The sequence below is a fragment of the Plectropomus leopardus genome, chromosome 1 (genome assembly GCF_008729295.1).
Source record: "Plectropomus leopardus isolate mb chromosome 1, YSFRI_Pleo_2.0, whole genome shotgun sequence".
In the NCBI taxonomy this organism is placed as follows: Eukaryota; Metazoa; Chordata; class Actinopteri; order Perciformes; family Serranidae; genus Plectropomus; species Plectropomus leopardus.
Window position 1 is genome coordinate 40,653,710 of NC_056463.1, and position 22,225 is coordinate 40,675,934.

Sequence of the window (22,225 nt, forward strand, 5' to 3'; positions counted from 1 at the left end):
TCTCAAAGTCACTGGTCTGGGGGAGGGGTTAATGACTCTCACTGGAACCCATCCGTCGCCCCATAGCGGTGTCACAACACGGCCCACCATCACTGAACGTGGCACTGTTCTTGACTCACTTGGCTCGACAACCACCGTGCTGCCAGCTGAGAGACATAGATGAGCAGGTAGGCGACCCCAAACTAAGTGTTCTGTCAAGGGCTCCAGGGTCACAGCATGTTTGAGCTTAACAGTGCCAATCTTATCAGGACACTCATGACCTCTCCATGTCTCCACAGTGGTCAACAGCTGCAGCAGGCTCCCTTCCTCCACAGGGATCTGACCAGACAGAAACGTACTCCCCCCAAAGTCTCCAGAATGCTTCAGCACCCGAATGAGATGTTTCATGACATTGCTGCCAAGAATGAGATCATCACCTTGACCCTCCACGATGAGCGTCGGAACCGAGAAGCAACAGCCAAACACCCTCATCTGCAGCTCACACACGCCAACAGGGTTTGTTCTCGAACCTCCATATCCAACAAGGACAACTGAAGTAGGGGAAACAGAGTCAGGAGAAATAACATTGTTCTGCTCCAGGAGGGGGAGCACCTGAGAGCTCAAGGAACAGGCCATAGAGCCGCTGTCAAGCATAGCTCTAAGTTTCACAGTATCTTGGATCAGCACATCAGTGTGAAACAGGGTATCAGTTGCAGACAGTCTTTGTGTATTTTGAATAATCACAGTGGGGTTATCACCTGCTAAAGAGCAGAACTGTGAGTATACTGACTCAAGATCAACATCATCAGAACCTTGTGGGGACATTTCACTTGGCCCTACACTACTCCCCTGCTCATGTGGGCCAGCTAGTTTCCCTGCTGGTTGGAACCACCAGGCTGAGCAGCAGGTAAGTCAGAAGGAGGAGCTCTATGACAGGTCACAGCTTGATGTCCAGTAGCATAGCAGCGAAAACAAAGCCGCTCTCTCCTGCAGTGAGACATGGTGTCATGGTCGTCGCCCCCACAAACAGCACACGGACCCCGAGACCTGCTGCGGCCACCAGCACCTGACCTTGGCGACCTGGAAGGACGGGACGCCTCTCGCTGCAGTAGCTGCTCAAGGAGAGTGATAACATGCTCAAGTGACTGCCCTTCAGACTGTGATGTTCTGCTGGCTGTAACTGGTTGAGGGGCCGGGGCAGGGGCCCCCCCAGCAGATTGGGCGTGGCACTGCAAAACGTTTGCAGCCTGGTTGGATTGCAGGTTACCGGCCGGGTGTGAAGACTGACGCTGCTGGAGGCGCCTCTTCCGGTGGTGTTCGTCCAACCTCACCTGAACATCAGTAGCAGTCCACTCCTCCAATGGTTTGCAGCCGAAGACTAGAGACAGCTCAGTATCTGGACAGTGGGTGATAAACATGACTGTGACTTCACGGGGAGGATTGTCGAGAGTCTTCCCCTGTCTCTTCAGTCCATCTACAGCAGTGTCCATGGCTTTGTTAAGCCGAATCCAATAGTCAACAGCTGACTCAGCGGGTCGTGGTTTTGTGTCATAAAAGTCAGCAAGGGGCATGAAAGAGGTCACACAGTCACCAAAGTGCTGCTTAAGAATGTCAAATACAGGCTGTGGGCCTGACTTTAAGTCTAAGGAGGGTTGACTACGAAGCCCAATGGTCACCACATCACGTGCCCTCCCCCTTAGCTTGCCCAAAACCTCATCCACCTGGTAACACAGCTCAATGCCCCTCCTACTCAGGTAAAGCCTCATAGCATCCTCCCACTCAGAGACTGAGATCCTATCAGTGTCATCCCCCCTGAAAGGATGTGGTTCATAACTGTCATGTGTAACTGTTAAGTTAACTTTAGAAAGATCAGCTGTGGTTGACTGAGTCATGTTGGCATCATTAGTTGGAATGGACTTAAGACATGAAACAATGTTCTCACCTATACTGGTGCCTATCTGTTTCACTAGGTCACTGAGAACGTGGACATCCTGACTGGATAGTGCAGACTCCCCATCCACCCCAACATGCGCAGTGGCACATGCGCTATGCCTCCCAGGACAACTGTAAGGAGTAGATGCAACATGTCTGCCTTCACTAAACCCATCAAGAATAGGCAACTGACTGAACCACTGTCTAGAACCCCTACCAACACTTGACATGTTATGTTGATCCATTGTCACTGAAAAAGTGAAACAGAATCTCACAATCCACAGCTAAGATCCTGTTACCCCTTTTTATTTTTTTATTTTTTTTTTGACAGTTATCTCAAATGGAAAGAAAAAAATATCTTGGGGGATTTATATATTAAATGAGCCTCACTTATGATAGCGAATGACAAAAAGAGAAATATATATCCCCACTAACACACATTAAAATGCATCTTCATATCAAAAACATGTTCATTACTGCAGCACACAACGAAACTTTTTTTTTTTTTTTTTTTAATGGCACTGACAGGCCACCATATAACAAACAAACAAAAAAACACAGTCCAAACCCTGGTTCAATGCAACAAACGGGCTCAGGATACCGAGGGAATGAATGAAGAACAGGCGACGCAGATGCGTGAAGAGCCACCGGTCCCACGTCGAGCTCACGGCGTCACCATGGAGACGGACAGACGCCGGTACCACTGCAGTCACGAACGGGTCACGGCACCATTGTAGCGGTTCTTATACTCCTCTTGCGTTGTGTAATCAATGGCAAGGTAGACTTTTTCACCGTGGCGGCAGTTTATTCTCATCTGGCATGGAAATTCAGCACACAGTCAGTCCAGCTCGCCCCATACATACACATACACGGCCCGGAGGCAGCGAGGTCCGACTGTTCAACCAATCCACAAATGAACACAAAACAACACAAAGCGTACCTGGCATGGAAATTCAGCACACAGTCAGTCCAGCTCGCCCCATACATACACATACACGGCTGCAAGAGCAAGATGAAAAGAAAGTGCAAGTTAGCTAACATGTGTAACTTTAGCCATTTGCGAACAGAAATAAAAGACAAATATCGTCAACCTTTCAAAAAAAGGCTCGACCATACGGGAGCTTCATGATTCAAAAACAACTTAAAACCACTCCTCAACATCAAAATGAAAGCAATTATATAAAACAAAGACAGAGGTCACACTCATGCACCTACCCCGGAGGCAGCGAGGTCCGACTGTTGTTACCCCCCGGGGTGCACAACCCCAAACCACAGGGGTGCTGCCTCCACTTACAATTGGAAACCCCAGCTCCCGTGCTCCGCAGTGTGTTCCATATGGCAAGTGGGATCACATTATCGCTTAACTCCGTTACATTCCCCTCTACTGATCTTCACTTGCCCATACAACCAACCCAAAAGAAAAGAAAACCGAGACTGGACCGCACATCACTCAAACAACAAACATACCAGGCACCATAAACATCATTTCAAGAGGAGGGAATGGATAAAAAAATAATAATGATAATTTCAAAGGGTACAGTGCTGCTAATATCACAGATACCAAATACTCCAGTCAAAAGACTATTCCCGAAGAATTAGAATGAGGAAGGGTTGCAAAGCCTTCCGACACCCATAGGAAAAACATGCCCATATACATGTTAAACTACTTAGAAATCATGTCAGTAAAACAGCACACAAATTTACCACCTGGACATACCCATCAAGTAGTCACACACAGGTGTCAAACCATCACAGAAAAAAAAAATAAAATAAAATAAAATACATATATATATAAGAACCAGACCCTCCTCAAAATTGAAGGAACTCATAGGCAATATTTGAGCCCATAATCACCTACACATGTGTACATTATATGAAACAATACTAGCGACCAGCAAGAACTTTCTGGTGCATGTTCTGAATAAACCTGATGACTGGTCTAACAACTCTCCCATATCTTGTCCTCATTTTCTGCAAACTATCACGGGAATGGTCCTGCCCTGCCTCTGCTGCAGGAGGCAGCAAGTCAGATGAGAGAGCAAAGAGACAGAAGGTTGAGAGTCAGGTAAGTCGGCAGAGCAGTCAGCATCAACAGCAGGACCACAATGGTCAGAACTGGTCTCATCTGAACTGTCAAGTCTTTTCTCAGTGCGACTGTCAGGGTCAACTTGATCAGGTGCGTCAGATCTGGTCTGGTCATGTTCATCCACATCGGTCATAGAGGTCGACTGATCTCTGGTGGAGTCTGGAAGCTGAGAGATCCAACAGACAGTCCTGTCCTCAGGTCCACATGTAGGAAGAACTGTCGAACCATCCTGTTCAGCACCCATCACAGACTCATCCACAGCCTCATCAGTCAGGTCACTGGCAAATGAGCCACCATCTTCCGGATCAGTAGGAACAGGTAAGAAGTTCACAGGCATGATGAGGTTCCTGTGGACCACTTTCTCCTGGTTTGTCGCACAGTTCCTGAGTCTGAAGGTGTGAGTGTTATCCTGTCTCTCCACAACTGTGTACAGATGACTCTCCCAGCGATCAGCCAGCTTCCTCCGACCTCGTTGTGCTTTGTTAGCCAACAAGACTCTGTCTCCAACCTCCACTGGTGCACCCCTCACCTTGCGGTTGTATAGCTCAGTTTGCTTCTCTTGTTGTTTTGTGGTTGAAATCTGAGCAATCCTGATAGCCTCTGCCAAGTCACGCCGGAGACACTGCACATAGACATCATAATCCACCACCCGCTCATCCATGAGCACAGACTGAAACATCATGTCCACAGGCAATCTGGGAACCCTGCCGAACATGAGTAGAAAGGGTGCGAATCCTGTGGTTTCATGGACTGTCGCATTGTAGGAGAAGGTGAGTGAACGCAGAAGCTGGGGCCATTTTCGTTTGGCTCTGGGTGGGAGAGCCCTGATCATGTTACCAAGGGTGCGATTAAACCTTTCGACTGCCCCATTGCCCATGGGGTGGTAAGGTGTTGTATGAGACTTCTCCACGCCAGCGACTTGGAGCATCTCCGCAATCAGGCTCCTTCCGAAGTTCGCACCTTGGTCTGAATGCACTCGCTCTGGGAAGCCATACACACAGAAGAAGTTGTTCCAGAGTTGATGAGCGACAGCCTTGGCGGACTGGTTGGGACAGAGGTAGGCCGAGCGAGCTTGGTAAAATGGTCAGTGACAACGAGTACATCTAGAGATTTGTTGGAAGAGTCTTCAGCTGACCAAAAATCAATGCAGACCAACTCGAGAGGTCTAGAGGTCTTAACACTCTCGAGTGGCGCCCTGGCCTCAGGTTCGGGAGACTTACTGACCAAACACCGCCGACAGCGTTGCACGTATTCCTTGACATCCTTCTCCATCCCGATCCAGTAAAACCGCTGTCTAGCCAAGTAGAGCGACCTCTTCTGCCCTTGATGCCCCGCCTCATCGTGGATACCTTTCAGGACCTTGTCTTTCAGGTGAGTAGGCACGACATACCTGAAAGTCTTTCTCATTGTCACAACATCTTTTGATGTGCGATACAGAACACCCGCTTTGATGGTGAGTTGTTCCCAGTGCCAGAGAAGCCACAAGGCTCCAGCCAGCTCATGTGGGCGTTCACGTCTCGACGGTCGTCTCTGACGTTCCACAAAGTGGAGCACCCGAACCAGGCATGGATCAGCGCGTTGCAACGATGTCAGTTTGTCTATAGGCAGGTGTTCGTCCAACCTCACCTGAACATCAGTAGCAGTCCACTCCTCCAATGGTTTGCAGCCGAAGACTAGAGACAGCTCAGTATCTGGACAGTGGGTGATAAACATGACTGTGACTTCACGGGGAGGATTGTCGAGAGTCTTCCCCTGTCTCTTCAGTCCATCTACAGCAGTGTCCATGGCTTTGTTAAGCCGAATCCAATAGTCAACAGCTGACTCAGCGGGTCGTGGTTTTGTGTCATAAAAGTCAGCAAGGGGCATGAAAGAGGTCACACAGTCACCAAAGTGCTGCTTAAGAATGTCAAATACAGGCTGTGGGCCTGACTTTAAGTCTAAGGAGGGTTGACTACGAAGCCCAATGGTCACCACATCACGTGCCCTCCCCCTTAGCTTGCCCAAAACCTCATCCACCTGGTAACACAGCTCAATGCCCCTCCTACTCAGGTAAAGCCTCATAGCATCCTCCCACTCAGAGACTGAGATCCTATCAGTGTCATCCCCCCTGAAAGGATGTGGTTCATAACTGTCATGTGTAACTGTTAAGTTAACTTTAGAAAGATCAGCTGTGGTTGACTGAGTCATGTTGGCATCATTAGTTGGAATGGACTTAAGACATGAAACAATGTTCTCACCTATACTGGTGCCTATCTGTTTCACTAGGTCACTGAGAACGTGGACATCCTGACTGGATAGTGCAGACTCCCCATCCACCCCAACATGCGCAGTGGCACATGCGCTATGCCTCCCAGGACGACTGTAAGGAGTAGATGCAACATGTCTGCCTTCACTAAACCCATCAAGAATAGGCAACTGACTGAACCACTGTCTAGAACCCCTACCAACACTTGACATGTTATGTTGATCCATTGTCACTGAAAAAGTGAAACAGAATCTCACAATCCACAGCTAAGATCCTGTTACCCCTCTTTATTTTTTTATTTTTTTCACCTGTGTGTGACTACTTGATGGGTATGTCCAGGTGGTAAATTTGTGTGCTGTTTTACTGACATGATTTCTAAGTAGTTTAACATGTATATGGGCATGTTTTTCCTATGGGTGTCGGAAGGCTTTGCAACCCTTCCTCATTCTAATTCTTCGGGAATAGTCTTTTGACTGGAGTATTTGGTATCTGTGATATTAGCAGCACTGTACCCTTTGAAATTATCATTATTATTTTTTTATCCATTCCCTCCTCTTGAAATGATGTTTATGGTGCCTGGTATGTTTGTTGTTTGAGTGATGTGCGGTCCAGTCTCGGTTTTCTTTTCATTTGGGTTGGTTGTATGGGCAAGTGAAGATCAGTAGAGGGGAATGTAACGGAGTTAAGCGATAATGTGATCCCACTTGCCATATGGAACACACTGCGGAGCACGGGAGCTGGGGTTTCCAATTGTAAGTGGAGGCAGCACCCCTGTGGTTTGGGGTTGTGCACCCCGGGGGGGTAACAACAGTCGGACCTCGCTGCCTCCACTTACAATTGGAAACCCCAGCTCCCGTGCTCCGCAGTGTGTTCCATATGGCAAGTGGGATCACATTATCGCTTAACTCCGTTACACATGCACAGTTAAGTGGGGCTATGGTTGTAGTTAATGAAGACATTTAATTGGAATACAAGCACTGGGAGAGATTATATTTATTGACGGAAATATGTCTGACTCCACCACGGCAGATGTACATATGCCCCCTTTCAGCTAGTTGCTACTGGACCATTTGGTTGACCTGTGTCACATACCAAACATATTAGCAACCAGTTAAATTGGTTGCATTTTGAGCAATAAAAAACATGGATAACATTTTGGCTCTGTGCTCTAAACTTTATATCTTTGTCTTGTTTTATTTTCTTCTTCTCTTGTTTTTCTTCTTTCTTTTACAAATTTAATTCATATTAGACAGTGAGTTTGTATCCATTGCTGTGTGTTGTATTTGTGTTGTAATGTGTTTAGTCTAACTGTGAGTATGAATGCTATGATATGTGTTTTTGTAATCTTGTGCATAAAATATTGTAACAGAAAATACTGGAGATCCCAGGAAGAGTAGCTACTGTTTAAAACAGAAGCAAATGGGGCTCTTAATAAACATACAAACCAGAAAACTCCACATAGGCCTTTAAAATTGTTGTAAAGTCGTATAAACATGAGACCCCTCCTTTTACTTTAAACAACGTATTTGACTCGTAGCTTGGTCATATATGAGTGAACTGAGGCTCATTTGAGCATTTGTTTATCCCAGTCCCAACCCTGCTGATTTCACTGTAGCCCATGTAGCTCAGGGTGAATGGTAGAGAGGAGGTCATGTGACTTAGGCACTGCTTGTATCAATTTTGTCATGATGATTATTTTATTTTGTGCAAACATCTACTTCTAAATATGCAGTACAAACTGTAAAGCCCCTTGAGGCTAATTTGTGATTTGTGATGTTGGTGTATATAAATAAAATGAACATGATTTTAACTCTTTGAAACCTGGATTGACACCAGTTTCTTTTGCTGTGTTAAGACCCCTTCCATTTATTAAACCCTTTAAAACCTGAGCAAATTGGTTTGATCATTTTTAATAACATGAACAGAAAGTCAATGAGCAACAATTAGATTGAGGTGACAAGAAAATGACCTGATAATTAATTACTTATTCAAAAAGGGGAAATTTTAAAAAAAGACTATATTCGAAAAAGTCCAGAAAACTATACTTATAATCATTAATTATACTTACAAATTTAAAATACATTAAAAAATGTAAATATATAATTTTTTTCTGTTTTTAGCACATTTTTGTGATATTTTCTTGTTTGTTTTTGTTTTTTTACTTCCCTTTGTTTTGTTTATTTCAGGTAATTTTTATTGTTATTATTCACTCATTTCTAGCTATAGTTTGGCCATGTCTTCTTAGGTTGCTCATTATCTTATTCCCATGCTTTTGAAAATTAATCATTAATCAATTAATTAAACCAACTTGCTTAGGTTGCTAAGGGTTAATAATCACCAGTCGTGGATCTGTTTTACACCTGGAAAGTGCTTGATAAGTTTACCTGCAGCCCTCCAGGCCAGGTCGTTGAGGGGACAGGTGACTCTGATGTCAGACACCATGGTGGTGTAGGCCCTCTCCGGACAGCAGTCTGTGGTGGGGCAGTGGGCAGGGCTCGGATACAGTTTCAACGCCTCTATGGGGAGACTCTCACTGAAGGACTGAAGTTTCTCTGTGTGGAGCAGAGAGGTGGCAGGACAGTCAGAGACATCACTGGAGATGCATACAGATAGAATGTACGCAGTGTGTTTAAAAACCATAGGTAGCTAGCATTTTACCAAATAATAAGTAAGAACATTTTAGTGATGTAAACAGAAATATTCAAGCACTGTCTTTAGTTATAGTCTTGCATCCAAATACAAACACTGCTGCTAACTCAGAACCACATGGAAGCTCTGAGAGCCAAGTGAGGAGAAAAAGAAAATCTGGTGATCCATTATCTAAGTCAGATCTGATTTGTTGTCCTCCTTTGATTATGACTTCAGAACAGGTGAAAAAGGGGTCTTGATAGGGTATTCATATGCTGTAAAGCATCTGAGGTAAATCCTAATTTTTGATATTGGACTTATATATATATATATTATATAGTCAGTGTAAAAATGGGGTCATATAGTCTGTGACCCCATTTTTACATTGCATTGCTTGTTAGCTAAGTAATTGAACGACTGCAGTTCTGCTTCTTCTGGCATTTTCCCCAGAAGTGCCAGCAAAGATTTTTAAAGTGTGAATGAAAATGTCTTTTCATTTCATTTCGCTGATGGGTGAATTATAATTCACCCATCAGCACTGTTTTACCTTAAGTTACTAAAGTTACCTGTCACGAACCACTGGTAGTCCTCCCATGTCCACATGGAGATGTTTGCGGCCGGGGGACTGCAGAGTAGACACAGAGGACGGAGGAAAGTTGGATCACAGTAACAGAGGACAGTGATGAATCTGAACCACGCGAGCTCTCACCTGAAGTCAGCCTCCTGCTCTGTGGTCCCGATGACAAAAGGAACGTCACTGTGCTCCCCTTTGTTCTTCCACACCTCAAAAGGTGGAGCTTCAATGACGTATCCATCCACCACGGCAACAGGACCGATAAACCTCCCTTTGACAGGGAGGTCTATGAGGTCATCTGCTGCCCAGGCTGGGTACTCCTGCCATGGGATAGCCTGGGGGGAGAGTTTGGATTTTTTTAAAGGTGGTTATGAATATTTTTTGGATTAAAAGGTGCTAGGAAAATAAAGTCGGGCTGCTAATTTTATCAATTTGATGTTTTTACCCAGGTAATATCTAGGACTGTCCCAAGTCAAGGGTACTTGGGCTCTGGAGATTTGGCATGAATCAACTGCGAACAATTGGAGCTTCGATTGGTGGGGGGGTTTACACCGTAGGGACACCTTGCACCCCAGAGCTTCATCGTCAGGTGAGGGAAAGACTGTATGCTTCACAGCTTCACTGTCAGGTGAGGGAGAGACCGTACGCCTCACGGCTTCACTGACAGGTGAGGGAGAGACCATACACCTCACTGTCAGGTGAGGGAGAGATGGGATCCTGACCCCTGACAGTTTTAGCGTCAGGTGAGAAAGAGACACTGTGCGCCACAGAGCTTCGGTGTTAGGTGAGAGAGAACTTAGTGTGCCTCTGACTGTTTGTCAGCCATTGTGACACTCTGTAGTTTGTAAAGTTACAAGAACTCCGACAGTTACTCAATACCACAATCTGTGTCCAGAGTTCTAAAACAAACACTGAAATGGCATTTGTCCTCTGTGAAATAAAAAAAAAAAAAAAAGGAATATCCACATGCCTACATTGAAAACTGAAAACCTTCCCAATTAACAAATACTCATATAGCTGAATATTTGGGGTCCAGCCCCAGTGATTTTAGACACACAGTATTTTGTCCAGACTGTTTTTTTTTTTTTTTTGATTGATTATTTAATTACAATAATGTTTTTCTAACTATGTTGACTATGGAGCTGTGGAGATGCAATGACACCATGCAACAAAAAAACAAAACTACATTAAAGAAAAAAATAACATACATTAAACAATACTAGTGTTACAGTACAAACATAGAGCTGTTATAAAAAAATATAACCATCTCTATCCAACTTAAAAAAGAAACCTCTCTTGGTCTCTTGGTAACCCTAACCCTAACCCTGTATGGAACTGTGTGTGTGCATGTGTGTGTAATGTATGGCCTATGCTGTTTGGGGTTAGCCACAGGTTACATTAACAAATTACACTCTTAGCTAAATAATTAAAATAAGAGTATGTAGAAAAACTTTCAGTTTATATAAAAAAGACAATTTTTTTTCTCTCTTTATCCCTAATCAGTTGATAAATCAAAATTTTAAATTCTTTTTACTCAAGTCATCTTTCTCTTGCTCGTTTTATTTTTAAACTCCTCCGTTTTTCTTTTTCCTTTTTCAGTTAGCCACATAGTGAGTAGGCTATTTGTGGCAGCAGGATGGTGACTCAAATAAACTACAGTGTGTGTGTTCATGGTAATGAAGGAACATGTCAGCTTGTGACAGTGTAACTCACTGATGCAGTTTTAATAGTTGTTTGACAACAGTGGAGCTCTATGGCACAGTGGGAGAAGATACATCAGGATTATTACAGCCTTTAAAGGTCCTGTGTTTCGAATTTAGGGAGATATTTGGGCCGAAATGGAATATAATATCAGAAATATGTTTTCCTCGGTGTATAATTACCTGACAATAAAAAATTGTTGTGTTTTCGTCACTTTAGAATAAGCTGTTTATACCTACGTAGGGAGCAGATTTTCGTCTATGGATAGTCATGTTGCACTGCAATTTTTCAACAGTAGCCTTGAATGGACAGACCAAACACTGGCTTCAGACAGGTTCAGCCTATATTATAAAAGCCCCTCTACAATGAGCAGCGTCAGAAAAATGTTGATTTTTTTTAAAAGTTAAACTGCTTTATTCACTGTTTTAACTGGTTTAAATCACTTAATCCAAGTGTTATAGAGAATCCCAGTGATGAGTCCTAAAACCCAGAAATACATTAGCATTTCAGCACCTCTGGTTCCCTTGTCTCAAAGTCAGTGGGTTTTGGGAATGTTTTTTTTTTGGTTGGACACCTTAAGTAAAATCTGTGGTTAACACAAGCTGAAGAAACTTTCATGTTTTGGTCTACAACATAAAATATGCCGATACATATCCCACTGTGGACTTTATGTATCTTAAAAATAAGGGTTGCTAACAAGTGGCGACGTGACAGTATTGTAGTTCGTTTTAGCCTTGCATTAGCTTTTTACTTCTGGAAACTGCATTAAGGCTTCAAAAATCCTGAAAGTGTTATTAATATGTGGCAATTATCTTACTGAACAAATCATTTAAGTATCATACATTTTTGGTTACTACAGAGCTAATTTTCTGCAATGATCCTAAATCCAATTGAAATATTCCATAGGATTTTTGACGAGGGAACCAGGGCAACTTTAGCTTGGCCTACAGAAAAATATCATCCCTGGAGGACTCAATATCATAGACAACTGGACTAGCTAGAGTTTTTTTTTTAAATACATTTCACCTCTCGTCCAAGAGGCTTCCTCAGTTCCAGCAGACTAGTTAGGAATCGCAGGCTTTAAACCCTGTGTGGGTGTAAACCCTTAAAGAGTTGTTGTATGCTTAGATGTGAGCTCTGAGTTTCAGAGTCGCTGGGGTCACATGTGAGTCCTTGACCGACCTGGCCATCATGTGGGTTGTTAGGGTGAGATGGGTCCAGGTATCAATGGGTGATAAGCGGTCTGGGGAGGTCACTCAGGACTGCACTGTCAGAGGGTGATAAGTGGTGTCCTAGTCAACCTCGTCTCTTTCATTTTTTAAATCTGAAGCGAACTAATTTGAATGCTCTCAAAAACATGGGGTGAAGGCAATGAGCAACATAACAAGACATTGCTCAAAAATGGGCAAGATATTAGAAAAAGATTAAAAGAAATACCTGAAAATAAGGAAAGAAAGAAATGACCCAAATTTTGCAAATTTTCTAATAATCCTCCGTCCCTTGTAAAAATGCATTTTTAGGATTTTTCTTGTTACTTTTCACTAATTTCTCAAAGTTTGTTGGATATTTCTTGCCAAGTTTATCATTGTCTTTTTCGTCCATGTTTGCCTTTGGTTTCAAAGAGTTAATGACTGTCCATCCAGTTTGATGGAGACGGCTCCTTTCACTGTTCTTTCAAACCGCCTGTCTTCTCTGGTCAGGATATGTGCGTTACTGTCCTTGAAGGATGTAAATGGACAGCTGAGGAGCTGGCCGTTCTCTGCCGCACCGTGCGTTTGTGAAATGGTTGTTTAGTTTCACCAGTGTACAAATTGGTATATTCCTGGCTGAACTGAAACATCACAGCAGAGTGAACACCCTTTTGGTGGCTTCTGTGTGAAATAAGGAGCTTCTGTCCTCAAAAGATCTGTATAGCATCTTTGGGTATGTCTTTGACACTAACAGCAGCCACTGCTAGTTTAAGCAGCGTGCCGACTGTTTGCCCCAGTGATCTTAGGGGGCAGGGCTTAGCAATAGGTCAGTTCTGCTCATGGTAAATATACAAACACGTATTTGTTGTCATCCTTTTTAACAGACGCAGAAAAAAATTATATATACCAGCTGCATAGAAATAATTTTGAACAGCAGGGTGCCTGCCTGCGCAAGGGCAGCATCCATGATGAGTGTAGCGGCTGCAGGTGATGGACAGCTCTGCTGCAGTGCACAACATGTACAATGTATTTTAGCCATACATATTACACACTGGACCTTTAAATCAAGAATTAATCATCAAAAACCTTAACTCGTGAATAAATGTTGCTTATTTTATGGAACAAATAAAGAAAAAAAAGCCCAGTATTTCACACAAATCATTAAAAAAGATTAAAAAAAAAAAAAAAAAAAAGCAACTGGAAGCATAAAATTAAACATGCTGTTCAGGGTCTGAGAATCAATCTGAGTGGCAGCTGGAATAGCTAGTAAAGCTAGTAATAACAATATGATGACTACTCTACTTATTAAAGTGCAGTAGTCATTCTTTTAGTGACTGGGCTCGTATGTTATCTCATTTCATGAATTACATTATTCATCATTCACCCTGAGGTTATGGTGGGACATGTAGAATAGAAGCTCTTTTTTTAAATGACTAGTTTTGCTTCTCTGCAGAGGGATCTTTGATTTAATAAATCTTAATGGAGTTTCAGAGTGAAGGTGGGGAATACAGCTGTTAAGTTACAGCGGCAGATTGTAGCTGGAGTTTCACAGAGAAAAAGTTCAAATTAAAAACTTTCCATTAAGTTTAGTGTCTAATTTCTTCATTAACTCTGGCAGTAAAATTAGAAACTGTCATTCAGACGCTTTAATACCTGGATAGGACATTGTAATCCATCAAAATGTCTCATTAGATCGCAAAGATGAGCTATGAATTGGATATTTTATGAAATCCTCAAATATTAAAGGGAATATTAAAAAGAGAAGACGTACTGTGCTGTGTGATTCCTGTTTTTAGAATTGTTCTAATGACTTTAATAACACTGAAACTCCTCCAAAGTTAAGAGACAGCAGAAAAGTTGTCCGTCTCCTACCTGCAGGACCTGTTTGATGGTGAGACGTCTGAGGCAGGTCAGGTCCGTGCAGCCCGTCTTCCTCAGGAAAACCAGGTTGTTGGACTCGGCCTGCTCGAGTGTTGCATTGAAGATGTACGAGCCGCTCATGTCCACCGCTGCATGGAAGAGACCCTTCGCCAACGGAGACATCATCATGGTCCACACTGATGTCCCACCTTCCACAGGTCCAAGAATAAGAGCAGGTGAAACACTTCTGAACCAGATCAAGACAAGTCAGAGTGATGGTTGAACTCAGTGCTCTGAATCTAACTCTTCGCTTTGGTGTGGTGATGGATAAATACATCAGTTAGTGTCTTGCCATACATTTTCAAACTTTCATTGTTTAGTCCCTTTTGAACAGGAGTCTGGTATATTTTACACCTTGGTTTGACTCGTTGTCTTCGTCACATTACAGACTAGAATTGCAGTATACCTTTAAACATTCCCCCGAAAATCTGTCTTACAGTGCACATCCATGTCTATGAAAACATGGATGCTGCACACACACCTTCCACCAGCAGCACAGAGGATTTCTACAATCAGCACAGTTTTAAGAACACTGTCACCACATCAGTATCTGACAAAATGTCTTCCTTTCTGTTTCTGAGATAAGATGTTCAGCAATGGCCTGAAAAGTGATTATAGTGTCACAGTGAAGGTTTAGTCCAACCTAAACTAGACTTTTAAAATACATATAAAACAAGTTCTCTCTCTTTTTTTCCTTTATGTCATTACTGTAATTTAATTGCTATTTCCGACTCCTATTGCTCATCTGTTCATCCTGGAAGAGGGATCCCTCCTCAGTCTTTCCTCCTGAGGTTTCTACCATTTTTTTTCCGTTACAGTTTTTTTGGGGGGGAGTTTTTCCTTAGTCAATGTTAGGTTATAAGGGCAGAGGGATGCCGTACGTTGTAAAGCCCTTTGAAGGCAAACTGTGATTTGTGATAATGGGCTTTATAAATGAAACTGACTTGACTTCACTCTATTGATGACTCTATTTAATGCTGTTTTATGCACATTGGCACCATATGTATAATAAAGTACAAAAGCAATTCCCAGTGTCAATCACTTTATTTATATTATACATTTTTAGGGGGCCACCCAGCACCCTATCAGGGACCAGATTTGACCTGCAGGCCATAGAGTGAGTATCACTGCCTGAGTTAATAATGAATGAACTAATGAACTAATGAATAAACTGACTACAGCCAATAATCCAAACTATCTCTTTAACTTGACAACAGCACATAAAGGAAACATGCTCTTTCTATTTTAGAGCATAGGACCGAAAAAATAAATTGTCCCTTTGATGATAGTCAAGCTTTGCTTAAAAATTTGTCACTGCTGGTACTGTTGGAAAATATAAAAAAAAATGCAGCAGGACAGACATCAGGACCCAGTGACACATTTCATGTACTTTCTTTCACTGTTTTCATACCTGAGCTCTGTCCCATTATAGTGACTTTCCCAGGATCTCCTCCAAACACATGGATGTTCCTCTGGACCCACTTCAGAGCTGTGATCTGGTCCATGAAGCCATAGTTCCCTATTGGGGGGCAGACAGAGAGTTGGGAGGGATCGATTAGCAATGAGAACCTACTTTAATGTGGCCTTGTTTCTGGCATCCTACTTTCCCCGTCAGAAACAAAATCAGCCCGCTGCAGCCGCTCCAGCAGCTTGAACTAAATTTAACTCTGTTCAAGCTGAGGGAACGGGAAAATGGGCCATGGAAGCAGGAGAACATCACGCCATCATGTCATGCGAGGCTCACTCATTTAACGGGTCGTTTCACATCCAGGTCACAGTGGGTGTGTTTGGATTATGTAACAGAAATTACCCACTTGAGTCACAACATGCTAATTTGTGTCCCACAGAGTGTGAAAATACAAACATTAACATGGAAGAGACAACCTCAGAAATGAGCTCCATTTATCCAACTCACATTAACATTCGTTAAGTATGGACATGTTAATGGAAAGGTAAAGCCTTTCAGCATTCCATCAGACTGCTAGCAAAATGTTTACATTATAAATATTTCAACACTTTGCTTAAGTGGTAAATAGCTTATAAGAAAATGGCCACTATAGCCTTTAGCCTGTAACTTCACACAACAAACACACTGCAACAGTCCAATAGACGCTACTAAGAACTTCCAGGAGCTGCACAATTATAACTATTTTATAACCTGTGTTTTTAAGTGAGCATACAAAGGACTGTTACTTTAAAGACTGAATAGATAAAACTCAGGGCAACGACCTACACCCATCAACGTCAATACGTAGGCACAAAGTGTTGTCGCCGTCCATCATCCGTCTATGCCACTGTAGTAGTAAGAGCAAAATGTAAACAAATTGAGCCCTTGCTAGTGGCATTTATGTGTGTAAAAAAAGAGTCTTAAGGACTTCCGGTGGCGCCATGTTGTAGGAGACGGGGGGAAATCTCGCTCTCTAAAAAGTGATTGAAAACTAGCTAATTCAGGAAAAAAACCAGCAGAAATCAAATGTAAATTAAAGACAAGACCTAATAAGGAAAATGCGAACACTACATGCAGCAGCGCGACGAAGGGAGCAGCGCCAACAACAACAAAACACAATGGCAGAGACAGCGGACAAGACTGGATCATTTTAATGGAGCTACGCAAGCTAAGACAAGAGCATGGAGAGGCAGTAAACAAGAACAAGAAATCTTTGTCAAGACTTGAGGCTAATGTTAAGGAGAGAATAGCCTCGCTGGAGCAGCGTACAGTCGATGTGGAGGAAAAGTTAGGAGAAACAGAGGAAAGAGTGACACAGCTGAACCAAAAGGCTGAGTTAGAGGCTATGTCATGGTGCCTGCCTGCCTGCCTCCTCCTTCCCAGCTGCCAGTACTTTTCCACTCACCCTCCCTCTGCTCCACTCTACCTGCAAACCACGCCCACCTCTGCAGCCTGCTCACCTCACAGCTGCAGCTCATCACCAATCAACCCTGCATATAAGCCACTCCAGCACACTCACTCACTGCCAGATTGTTCTTCTGCACTATGCGAGACTTTCCAGCGTTCTTCTGCCAGATCTTCCGACGCCGACTCTGCCTGTCCCCGACCAACTCTCCTCGCCTGACTCCTCGTGTACCTACCTGCCTTCTGTCCCCGACCACGTGCTCTGTTTCGGCGTCTCGGAATCCTGACTGCTCTCCTGGTAACGTCTCCTCTGCCTGGCTTCGACAATCCTTCTGCTCTCTCCTCATCGGTACTGCTGCCATCGCGGACTGCTTTCTTGGTAACAGAACTCCTGCCTGCCCTCGACTATCCCCTCGACTATCCCTGAGCCGACGACGATCGCTCGTCGTCGGCTCGACGAGCTACGGGGCTTCCTGCTCACCAGCTGCAGCTGCTGCAAGGTTCGTCTCTTCTCCTCGTGGGATTCCCAGAGACTGTGTTTGGGCTCTCAGTCCGAAGAACGAACTTTCCACACCATTGACTTTGAGCAGATTAAACTTTGATTGTGTTGGTTTAAATAAAGTTTATAACCAACCGTCATTGAACATCAGAGTACTGCATTTGGGTCCAAAACACACCCGTTTCAGGCTAGTTGCAATGACTTGGAAGCAAGAGCAAGGCGTAAAAATGTACAGATACGTGGCATTGCAGAGGATTCTGAGAGAAACAAGATGGTAGGATTTGTTAAGGATTTCATTCGCTCGCAACTACAAGTTCCAGCAGACATGGATATCTGCATTGAAAGGGCCCACCGCTCGCTGGTCGCCAAACCGAAGGACAACATGGCCCCACCACGAGCAGTTATTGTTCGCTTCCTCGACTATCAAGTGAAGGAATTTGTCATACAGAAAGTATGGACACAAAGCATTACCGACGAGCAACGGACCATCTACTTTAATCATAAAAAACATAAAGGCATAGTCTCCCTATCCTGCGCAGCTGAGAGTGACTTTTGCTTCACTGCAGGAGGCTGCACCTCTGCTCAAAGAGATGAGGATCCAGGTGGAGGAAGAGGAGACAGAGAGGCTACAGAGGGTGATGAAACAGGGCAGCTGGACCACAGTGACAGGCAGAAAGGAGAAAAGAGGACCGCCACACATCACGGACGAGGACTTGCATGCTCTTTTTGAGTGAACTGGTTTATTAGGTTTACAAAGTATGAAGACAGAGCATGTATGGCAAAACACATTTAAAAAACAACAGTAATATTACTGAAGGATACATAAGCAACAGAGATACAGAGCTGCCTGACTAGAAAAAAAGATAAACAGGACTGAGCTAGTCAAAGGACTCATAAAATCTATAAAGACAATGAAAAAAGGTTTTGGAGAGTGAGACTTCAACTCAGTTGGAGTTTTAAGACCTTTAAAAAACATCTGGAAAGTTGCAAGAGCACTTAGTCCTAAACATCAGAGAGAATTAGCCACATCTTTCTGATTTGGGGAAATTGAAGGTCATGCTATTTTATAGTGTTTTAGTTCTTCACGAGATGCCTATTATCTCTTTTGCTGTGCTACATTTTGCACAGTTGTTTTTTATTGTTTTTATTTTACAGAGGTGCAGAGGTGGAAAATTTAGATTTAAAATTCAATGAGTAAGTTAAATAACTTTTCATATAATGTACATGCTGTTAATCACCCCATTAAGGGGAAGAATATGATGACTCAACTATAGAAAATGCAATGTTCAGTAGCTCTAACACAAGAAACACACTTAACCAAGGGGGAACACAAAAAACTGAAAAGGGAATGGGTAAATCAAGTATTTAATGCCTTATATGGTAAGAAGAGAGGCGTAGCTATACTATTAAATTAATCAGTACCATTCTCTGTTGAGAAAGATATTAAAGATAAAATGGGAAGATATGTAATGTTACTGAGCTCCATAGGCGATACAAATATATCTTTATTAAATGTATATGCTCCACCAGAAGAGAATGAGGTGTTCTTCAAACATTTAGCTAGTGTTATTACTAGTGAGGCAAATTGGATGATAATAATGGGAGGGAATTTCAACATAGTACAAAATGGGAAATTAGACAGATTTCACAGATTTGTGTGTAATTTTGGGCTGCTGGGATTTGTAGTTGTAGTACAAAAGACGGTAGATCAAAGCATGAAGTGAAGTAGCTGGGATCAGAAAGCAGAGTGATCTGTACGGAGGTGATTTGAAACTACAGCAACAAAGCTACATCAATTAAATATCAGCATAAAATGCCCACCAAAAAACGGACAGGATCAAGTGGCCAGTTTCGCCAGCAGACACTGGGAGAAACTCTCATGGAAAGCATGGCAAGGCAGTAAAGTAACTAAAACAACATTTTAAAGTGTATGTGGAAATAAATGATAATGGGGAGGTATCACCTTCAACTTAATGGGGGTGGGGGGGGTGCTGTACTAAGACGGAAAATCATGCAGACAAAGAAAGGCTTGAATGGCAAAACAAAGAAGATTAGAAAGTAAAATGGGAAAGCTTTTTGTGACTGTTTGTGAGTGCTTGGGACCATCTGTGTGTATGCTTGGGTAGTCTGTTCTGTCCTTCTGTGTTGCAGGGGCTGGGCGTGGCTTCCGGGTGCTGGAGCCTTGGGCACACTCTCTCACCTGCGCCTCATCTGCAATCATCTCCTTACACCTTAAATACTCCGGCTTCACCTCTCCTCAGCGCCAGATTATTGCCAACTACACAAGTGGTAGATCGGCCGTCTCAGTCTGAGATTCTCTCTGTGACTTTTTGATTCTCTCTAGTGTTTTTTGGATTTTAGCTCATTGTGCCTTTTTGTGTTTTCTCCAATGCCTCTCGTCTCCAAGCTCCAGCGCCTCACCACCCAGCCCCTCGCCTTTGTGTTCAGCCACCACCTTGGGTTGGGATCTTCACCACCCTCCACCTCACCAACCTTACCTGCCAATGCTGCCTGCACCATCTAAAGCCTCACCTGCCATCCGTGCCCGCATGGTCCCCAGCTCCCTTCCCCCACTACCATTCTCTTCCTCCTCATTATTCTAATTAAAGATATTGATTGTTTCTCCCTAAACCTGTCAGAGTGTTTGCTCATGGGTCCTCCCTCATCCATGGTTCCCACACCATCACAACCCTACTCTTCTTGAACTGAAAAAAGTTAGACAGGACCTTGAGGACCTATTGACTTATAAAGCAGAAGGGGCTCTTTGTTTTACAGGTCAAAAATATTATGAGATGGGTAACAGAGTCAGTAGACTATCAGCATTTCAACTTCAAAAAGCACAATCAAAAAGGAAAGTTTCATATATAGGTCACCCTCACTCCAAACAAACCGCGGTAAAACACAGAGATAGCAGAAGCCTTTGCAGAATACTATAAAAATCTGTATCATGACTCAGACTCTAATGACATAGATGGAAAACACAGATGTTTTTTTAAAAAAACTAAAGTTACCATCATTGTCAGAAGAAGAGGCATCAGACATGACACAGCCCATTTCATTACAGGAAATGTCAGATAGTATTAAAAAAATGAAAAAGTAATAAATCCCCTTGTACAGACAGGTTCATGGATGAATTCTACAAATGTTTCAAAGAGGAGGTCACACCAAATTTGTTCAAAGTCTTTAACTATGCTCTTTAATCTGGTGACCCACCGACATGGCCAGAAGCCATCATTATTAGTTATCATTATTTATTTATTATTTAGTTAATGAATCTAAATCTGTTGCAATTATGCTTTCAGGTAAATATTCAACAGAATTGGAGAAAAGGGTACATTTCAAATGGTCCAATAATTGTTTTAGACACTTGGGTATAATTATTACTTCTAATATATCACAACTTCTTGAGGCGAATTATGGGAACTCAAGGAAATCAAGAGGGATATAGCTATCGCTTAATTTGATAGGGAGAATAGAAACATTCCGATGAATATTCTACCGAGATTAATATTTTTGTTCCAGTTGTTACCTATTAAAGTTCCTAACTACCTCTTTAAAACACTGGACAAAACAATATCAAAATTTGTATGGCAAAACAAAAAAGTGAGAATTAAATATAGCACTCTCCTTTGTTCAAAAGAGAAGGGAGGTTTAAATTTACCCAACTTAAAAAAAATACTACTGGGCAGCACAACAGCGCTATTGTTATGTGGTTAACTAATGACAAAGAAGCTATCTGAGTGGAAATGGAACAGAAGTCGTGTTAAACGTTATCTTTAGAGGCACTTCTATTTCTGACAGAAAAAGCACAGAAAGGAGTGAAGATTATGAATGACTGTATTAAGGGAACAATGAAAACGTGCAATACTACAAAAAAAAATAGGAAGATCCAACTCCAATTACAAAAATAGCGAGAAATCCAGACTTTAAACCCTCCACCATGGATGCAGGTTACAACATATGGGCAGATAAAGGCTTAATTTACATTGTGCAAATGTTCACAGGACAGTACTTGAAGTCATTAGAACAACTTAAGAAGGAATTTAATTTTCTAGCACAAGATTTTCATAAATTCTTGTAAAGAAGGAGTTATCTGCAGAAACATAAAGAATGGGATAATATTTGCAGAGCACCATCCAAAATAGAAGAAGTATTTATGTATTTTGTAGATAATGAGACTGAGCAAGGGGTTATATCAAAGATTTACAAGGCGTTGCAACATGAATCTGAGGATAACAACTTAAGAGTTAAAGAAAAATGGGAACTGGAAACAAACATCATAACAGATGAAAAATGGGAGGATCCTTTTTAAGAGGGACATAAATAAACAGCCAATTGTGGAGGGAGTTTGACTGGAAAGTCAAAATGAGATATTTTAACGCCATCTATCACTTCAAGATACAGTAATACATCAGAGTTATTCTGGAGAGGATGTGGGTTGGTTGATGATTTTACACATATCTTTTGGGACTGCCCAATGCTTGTTGAATTTTGGAAAAACATACAATAATAAATAAATAACATTTTAGGCGTCAACTTGAATATGGATCCTTCATTTTTTCTTACTGGATGTAGCTCCCGACAATCATTCTGACAGAGACTTGATCTCCTTTCTGAGAA

General features: G+C 42.5%; 1 protein-coding gene across 2 annotated transcripts in view; it reads right to left on the reverse strand.

Moving 5' to 3' along the window:
- Positions 1-2,218: 2,218 nt before the first annotated feature.
- Positions 2,219-22,225, reverse strand: part of si:ch211-71n6.4 (para-nitrobenzyl esterase) — a 40,346-nt gene continuing 20,339 nt past the window's right edge. The window contains exons 4-10 of one of the 2 annotated variants that reach the window (XM_042485266.1): positions 15,667-15,774; positions 14,208-14,404; positions 9,580-9,779; positions 9,437-9,495; positions 8,627-8,794; positions 2,852-2,910; positions 2,219-2,725 (exon numbers count right to left, since the gene is read on the reverse strand). In XM_042485266.1, coding sequence (XP_042341200.1) covers positions 2,876-2,910; positions 8,627-8,794; positions 9,437-9,495; positions 9,580-9,779; positions 14,208-14,404; positions 15,667-15,774 — 767 coding nt within the window. In that variant the 3' untranslated portion in view covers positions 2,219-2,725; positions 2,852-2,875. Of the gene's footprint in view, positions 2,911-8,626; positions 8,795-9,436; positions 9,496-9,579; positions 9,780-14,207; positions 14,405-15,666; positions 15,775-22,225 lie in introns of both variants that reach the window. The other variant, XM_042485258.1, reaches the window with a different exon arrangement.